The sequence below is a fragment of the Perognathus longimembris genome, chromosome 3, assembly GCF_023159225.1.
Source record: "Perognathus longimembris pacificus isolate PPM17 chromosome 3, ASM2315922v1, whole genome shotgun sequence".
NCBI classification, from domain to species: Eukaryota; Metazoa; Chordata; class Mammalia; order Rodentia; family Heteromyidae; genus Perognathus; species Perognathus longimembris.
Window position 1 is genome coordinate 94,012,360 of NC_063163.1, and position 7,949 is coordinate 94,020,308.

A 7,949-nucleotide genomic window follows, 5' to 3' on the forward strand; every position below is an offset into this window, starting at 1 on the left:
TGGACAGGTAAGCAGTGTGTGCTCCATTGTTCCCTCCACCCTGCATCCAGGTCCCACTGTCAGAGGACTAGGTGTAACACCTGAACTCAGCTATGGGGCTGTGAAGATCTAATGTCTCCTTACTTATTCTCCCCATTCCACACCTAAGCAAATAATGCTACATACGGATTCACTATAATTGCCTCCACATGTCACAACAGGAACCCAATCCAATGCCATGAATCTAGGGCTTTATGGAAACTGAGTAAAATGAAAAGTGATAATGTATTCTTCATCTTTCATCCAAAGTTTTCTGTATAAGAAACCTAAGATGGCCACCTCGTTTGCGACCGCCCAAGCCACCTTGTCCCCACGCATTCTCCACACACCTCAGCAGCCAGCAGAAAGCACTGCGCCCCAACGGAGCGGACATGGGCACAGCAATGGTGACCAGGCTGGGGCTGGGGCTGTTGCTTTTGGCACTGCTCCTACCCATGCAGATTTATTCAAACCAAACAGTTGTGCCATTTTCAACTAACTCCTCCCAGAGTACCACTGCTGTCCTCAATTCAACCATCACCACCACCAGGGGAGGCGGCAGTGTCCTGCAGTCCACAGCTGGTCTTCTCGTGGTTTCCCTCTCTCTTCTACATCTCTACTGTTAGACACTCAGGCCAAGCAACGTCTCTACTTCCCCATCTTCTCCACCCAACCCAAATGGCTACTACAATTTAATGCCCATATACTTGAGGAAAAGTTTCACATTGTTAAACTGTTACTTCTCTAAACTGAACTCTTTCGTTGTTTTGTTTTTGTTTTCCTTCCCTTTTGTGACTCTGGATTGGACCTTACATCCCATCTTATATGTATGTGCCAGGCCAATGAGGGCTTGGGATTCACCCCAGTCTAAGCATCCTGAGTAAATCTTATCCTTACAAAGTCAAAAAAAAAAAAAAAAAAGAAACCTAAGATGGTAAGGACTATAAGGAGAAAGAAAACTGTCAAAAATTATATGAGGGAAAGACAAAGGTATGACTATAGGTGTCCGTGTTTTCAAGAAGAGGTCAGTCTAATGAAGACAAATTCATTAATTGCCTTTTTGTGCAGCATGGCCACAGCACCTGTTCCTCATACTCTCAAAGAATCTGGGCTAGAAAATAATCTGAAGATATGGACATTTTCGTCCCTCCAGAATAACCCAACTGAAAGCCTGAAGACAGGAGCCCATGGATGCGTTCTGAGTTTCTTCTCTGACCCTGGGAGAAACAGGAGTCAAGGTATTCTCTGGGGCATTTATTCTATCCTCCTTTTTCCAGATCACACAATCACTGTCATTGCTGAGGTGCATGCAGAAGTTTCACCCAGTGATACTGGAGATGTGGAAATAGAGAACGCCAGTGGGAATGTAATGCATTTCCTATTTGTGTCCCTTTTATATTCTATTCCTCATTTATCAACTGCTTCTTTGTAGTTTTCTTCTACTCTCTCCAAACTGAGAATTTTCTTGTTTTGGCAGTGTTATTCTGTACTGGTTCATAGTTTCCCCTATGGTATCTTTGAGTGGAAATGACATCCATACTTTTCTGTTCCATTTGAGAATTGAAAGTTTTCTTCTGACCACCATCCAGGCTTCCTCAAACTCTATGGTGCATTTTCCCAGGCCATCCTCAACCCTATATCCCCTTAATTGTTTCCTTAAGATGGTTTTATTTCGGGTGTACACTGAAATGCCAAACCCATTTGTTATGCTACTATCACCACAGTGAAGAACAGACCTGTGTAGACAGGACTGGACATGACCTGTGTTTCATATGTCTTTTCTTCTCTATCTGCAGGCGGATGCCATTGCTTGAGAAATCTGTATGTGTTCTCAACTCACTCCCAGGCTTAGGAACTATTTAAGTGCCAAGAAAGTTTGGCCTTTCTTGCCTGGTTTTGTTCAGAAGCTGGTCTTGATTCTGGTTTCCTGGAGGAAAAGAGGGATGAAGGTGTGCTGAACAGGAACAGTGATACAAGGGAGAAGTCTGACCATCTCATTTTGTCCCTGGAAGCAGCTATGTCAATTTGGTGTCATGTGGCCATGTGACCAGGGGGTGGGGTGGGGGGTGAGAAAGTGTCCGTGTTTCTATGTCTCCATATCTGTGAAAGTCTCTCTCTTTCCCTGCAAAATATTTTAGAACCAATATAAATTTTGAAAAATGAGCCATTATCAAGATATACTGTACTTTATTAATACACTCCTCCCCAAGCTAAAACTAATGGTTCAATAGGACCCTCACTCCTAACATGGTTATGATGCAGAGAGACATAGTCCACAGAATATTACTGACAATGGATGAGGATATTTTGAAGCCAGGCATGGGCCCAGTGTTGAGCCTCTGAGCAATGACTTGCATTCGTTATTTTGTCATGGAATCCTAATAACCACATCAGGGTGTTCCAGCTCCTAAGCTTGTGGTTGTAGGGCTCACATCTGCTATGGTACAAATAGGCACAGACTTTTCCAGTCATTAATGTCACATTTATAGACTAGATGGTCAGGATTATCTCCCAGGTTTGAGTGCATTGAGGCATGGATTAGCACAGTCAGATGAATATGTACCTTTGTCAGCACTTTCTCATAGCAGCTATTCATCACTGAGTTGTTTAATTCTATTTAGTGTGATTTTCAAAAGCCCTGCAAACAAATTCAATAGCACATGGGTACTAGATACAGTCACGAGTAACACAAGCTACCACTTGATTACAATCCTGGGACATTTTCCTGTTGGGCTTAATCTCCAGGACAGCTGAGTTAGAGAGCACCTATTTCTTCCTCGTGCAAAACTCCAGGAAGAAGTGTCCACACATGGAGTATATTCTGAGCTTAGGCCACTGACTCTATCAACACTCATTCATTATGTCTACAAAATCTAGTCAGCAAATCACATGTTGAGTGGTTGCAAATGGTTAAAACTGCAGTGCTGTCGCATCATCTGTAGTTACCAATTATCTTTAAAATGGACAGTGAAATTACTAGAGAATAACTAGCCTAAAATTATATCCAATGTAAGAACAATGGTTATTTTTAATCCCAGCAAGAGAGAATATGCATGAGAGCATATTCTTCTTGGGAGAAGAAAAGATATGGGAAGGTATCAACAAGATAATCGAATTCTAGTTCAGCTTCTGAAAAGAAATAAGAGGTGTCAGATCTGCTCAATAAAGCACAGCATGGACCTTAGTGCTCACACATCTTTTTAAACACCATCACACCAAATAACTTTCCTTTGGCTGGTAAGATAAAGGCTTCTAATGCTTCTAATTTCTTTTCTATTTCTCTCCTTTCCTTATATTTTTGTCCCATGTCCACAGCAACGAATGATCCTAAATAATCCCAAGCAACATTGTCATTTTACTGACCATCAGTCTGCATCTTCTAGTTGCCTATGAGAACATGCAGGATTCTGTTTCTCAAGCCAAGACAAATGAGGAGGACTGAAAGCTGAATTCAGCGTGCCTGTCTTTGTGTGAAATTCAAGTATTTCTTCACTTCTCATTGTCAAATATATAACAATATGATCATGTAAAGATGTGTAAGATATATGACACCCATTTTCTGTAAATGACCATGAAGGGACATATATTTTCCAACTGAAATCTAATTGTGGGCATCCTTAAAATTGCCTTCCAAAGTATAATTTTTAGTCAGATAGTACATAGCTGTCCTGGAGTGGGGAAAAAAAAAACTGAGGGGGGAAGAACCTGCCTTCAGTAATTATAAGATTTAACCCAATAAAGATCATGGAATTGTGAAAAGCTATTATCTCATCTCTCCAGTCACTAAACTCACCCCATACCTATAACAATCATGCTACAAGAGGATTACCTATAATTCTATTGAACAGGGCACAACAGAAACCCAAACCAATGCCAGTTATGTCAGGGCTCTAAGAAACCAAGTCATTACAGATGGAAACATTATATATTCCTCAACTACTTATCCAGTGTTCCATATATGAGAATCTTAGATGGTGCAGTCTCACAAGGAGAAAGGAAATTGTCAGGGGTTAGAGCAGTGGCATAATTGGTAGAATGTGAGCCAATGAGCAAAAGCATGAGAACAAGAGTTCAAAAAGAAAGAAAGCCATTTAGCCAGGTGCTGGTGGCTCATACCTGTAATCCTAGCTATTCAGGAAGCTGAGATCTGAGGATCATAATTTAAAACCAGGCCACGCAGGAAGGTCATGAGACTCTTCTATTAACTATCAAACTTGCTAGGAGTGAAGCTAGGATCCAATTGATAGAGTGCCAGCCTTGATCAAACATCTCAAGGATAGCACCCAGGTGCTAAGTTCAAGTCCCAGAAAGATACCAAATAGAGAAAGAGAGGAAGAGAGAAGGAAGAAAGAGAAAGACTGAAAGGGGAATAGAAGGGGAGGGGGAGGGAGGAAGGGATGGAGGGAGGAAAGAAGGAAGGAAAGATCAGAATTCAGGAGAGGAAAAAGAAACTTTTAAGTTGGACACATGGGACAGCATCAAACTGCAGCGCTTCTGTACAGCAAAGGACATAGCTTGCGAGATAAACAGAAAGCCCACAGGTGGGGAAAAGATCTTTACCAGACATACAACGGACAAAGGCCTCATATCTAAAATTTATGCAGAGCTAAAAAAATTAAATTCCTCCAAAACAAAACCGCAAAGAACCAACAGCACCCTTAACAAGTGGGGTAAAGACTTAAAAAGAGACTTCTCTGACTAGGAAATGAGAATGGCCAAGAGACATTATGAAAAATTGCTCTACATCACTGGCCATAAAAGAGATGCAAATCAAAACAACATTGAGGTTCCATTTCACCCCAGGAAGAATGTCCTATATCAAGAAAACTAACAATAATAAATGTTGAAGGGGATGTGGCCAAAAGGGAACCCTACTTCATTGTTGGTGGTAATGTAAACTGGTTCAGCCACTCTGGCAAGTGTTATGAGATTCCTCAGAAGGCTAAACATAGAGCTCCCCTATGACCCAGAAGCCCCACTTTTGGGCATCTACCCAAAAGACCACAAACAAGAACACACTAAAGCCACCAGCACAACAATGTTCATCACAGCCCAATTTGTCATAGCTAGAATTTGGAACCAACCCAGATGCCCCTCAGTAGACGAATGGATCAGGAAAATGTGGTACATATACACAATGGAATTTTATGCCTCTATCAGAAACAATGACATTGCCCCATTCGTAAGGAAATGGAAGGACTTGGAACAAATTTTACTAAGTGAAGTGAGCCAGACCCAAAGAAATAAGGACTCTACGGTTTTTCTCATAGGGAATAATTAGCACAGGTTTAGGCTAATCACAGCAGAAGATCACAAGAGCCCAATAGCTATGCCCTTATGAACACATAAGATGATGCTAAGTGAAATGAACTCCATGTTATAGAAACGAGTGTTATATCACTGTTGTAATTACTTTCAATATGCCATGTGAAACTATAGCTTCTTTTGTTGATGATCCTCCTGTATCCCCTTCCTGTGATTGTCCCGGCACTATCACTGTACCTCATCTGAGTACCCTGGATACTGTATATACTGGTATTAGAATTAGAGAAGTGAAAAGGAATATCAAAATCAAGAGACAAAGGATAAAAAGACAAATGACTACAAAAGCAATACTTGCAACATGATTTGGTGCAAACCAACTGAACAACTCATGGGGGGAGAGTGGAAGGGGGAGGGGGAGGAGAGAGTGAGGGAGGAGGTAACAAATACTATAAGAAATATACCCATGGCTTTACATATGAAACTGTAACCCCTCTGTATATCACTTTGACAATAAATAATTATTATTAAAAAAGAAAAAAATCTTTTGCATGGGGGATGAGAGAAATTAATATTGTGAGGACAAAATTATATAAAGTGGCTCCCTCTGAGATGAATGGGATAAGACAACACTTTTCCCATAGGGGCAGAATCTGGGCTGGACAAGGACCTGAAGATTCTCACTGCAACATAACCTGACCAAAGCCAGTAGCTCAGAGATACAGGAAAAATCTCCATGATTCCAGGGAAATGGGAGTCAAATTAATCATTTTGGACTTTCATTCTATTCTTCCTTGCTCAGATGATATCTATTTTCTCTGGGATTGTCATGTGTACTCAGCACCCTGGAGAAGTGAGGAAGCCATGTCACCTTGGCTTTGTCACCTTTCACACCTTACCCAAGGCTGAGGTCTCTCATTTCCTTCCATTTGTGGGCCTGTGCCCAGCTATCCCAGGTGCCCTTCTGTAGCCACACAGCAACGCTAGAGGGTTGTGTTAATGTGTTATTAGGACTAAGGTACAACTGCCCGCCCTGTCCCACTGGTTGTGTCTTGGAGAATTGAACAGTTCCAGCAAGAAGCCCTCTGTGCGGCAGGCCCAGGTCACTGCTACTCTCAGATCCATGCATTAGGCAGGAAGCACCAAAGTGTATTCCTGCTCTAGCCAGGCACTACTATTTTGTGTCCTGTCATAACCCCAGTGGCCTCATGTCTCATTCTATCAATAGGTATGTGGGAACTTTGGAAAATCCCTTTTACTGGCACGGTCCCAACCCTTTGTCTCACTGATGAAGGTGATTTTGATAAGTCTTGTTAGCTCTGATCTTGTGTTTGTCATGTCGAATAACTCAGATGTATGGCACTGGTGTGAGGAGTACATCCAATAGTTTCCAGAATCACCTAAAGTAATCCAGGGCATAAACGACTCACAATTAGAGCTGGTTGTGGTCACCACGTTGCCAAGATGGCTCTAATTAGTATCAATATCCTTATTTTACTCATAGTGACGAGAACCTGGAAGGCCTGTACAGGTTTCTGTCTTCTCTTATATAAGACCTCCCCAGACTTCACCTCTGACAATCATCTAAACACACTGAAGCAGCCCTGGATAATAGCCCTTTCAAATACATCGTGCCCAAGGAATCTGATGAAGAAATCAAAGTGTCTGCAGGATGAGTCTGCTTTGGGCCCAGAATTTCACTAAATGATTACTCTCTGCATTCCTCATCCATTCTGGGGTTTCCCATGTGGATCAAAAAGGTGTCTCTGTAAAGCAAGAACCTGGAGCTACAGGCCTGCCATGTCTCTTACTGCTAGATTTGTGATAAACTCACAAGGACCCATGTTGGGTGACTCCACACTGTATACTATAGTGTCTGGCTCTGATCTGGATTTCCCTGACAAGATGAACGTTATTGAACTGTGGCTAAGTACAATTTTGTGATTCAGAAGTGGAACTTCCCCCAGCAGACAATGATGAAGCATGGACTGAGGTCTACCATTTTTCACCTAAAGAACAAATGGTGAAAAACTTATGCATTCCATGTGGGGATGTTTTTCCTTGGTCTGACTGGCCAGAAAACAACCTATTACATACTGGAGTGGCCCAGGCCACAATGTACCTTCCAATTGGTTCAATTGTTGGGTACTGAGCATCATTGATGCACATACCTATCCTGATGCCAAAATGACACTGGCACTGGGATTCAGTGGCCTACCCTCCCGCAGTGTTACAGTTGTCCTCTTCTCAGGGTTGACCCAGAGGGGGTAAAGCCTGCCACAACAAACCCCAGGGGTCCATAGATGATGCAGAAATGCTCTTCCTAAACCCCACTCTTCCCCCTGCAAGGGCAGTCAGTCAGATTGGGTCAATGTCATCACAGTTAAAATGCCATTGCGAATGGAAACACCATCCTGGGATGCCGCGGACCGCAGAGATTTGCATTGGTGGAAGCAAGGCTTCTTGGTCCCTTTGTAGGTTATAGTGAATGAATATTGGTAGGAATAGAAAATCAAATGTTTACACACTGGGGATGGGCAAGTTTAGCTGCTGTAAAATTATGTGCTTCTGGACAAAAACAAAAATAGAGATGGTTATGGTTATATCTGGTGGAGCCACACAGCCCCAGAACAATGGAAGAGATTCCTCACTTAGGAAGGACTCATTGT

At 42.2% G+C, this 7,949-nt stretch overlaps 1 protein-coding gene across 1 annotated transcript; it reads left to right on the top strand.

Moving 5' to 3' along the window:
• The first annotated feature begins 410 nt into the window (after nucleotides 1-410).
• Nucleotides 411-695, top strand: LOC125349319 (signal transducer CD24-like). Its single transcript, XM_048343375.1, has one exon. It carries the CDS (start codon nucleotides 411-413, stop codon nucleotides 642-644), a length of 234 nt encoding a protein of 77 aa, XP_048199332.1. The 3' UTR covers nucleotides 645-695.
• The last annotated feature ends 7,254 nt before the right edge of the window (nucleotides 696-7,949 follow it).

What these genes read in the sequence shown, in the direction of transcription:
- LOC125349319 (XM_048343375.1), top strand. Translation starts at nt 411, where the DNA reads ATGGGCACAGCAATGGTGACCAGGCTGGGGCTGGGGCTGTTGCTTTTG.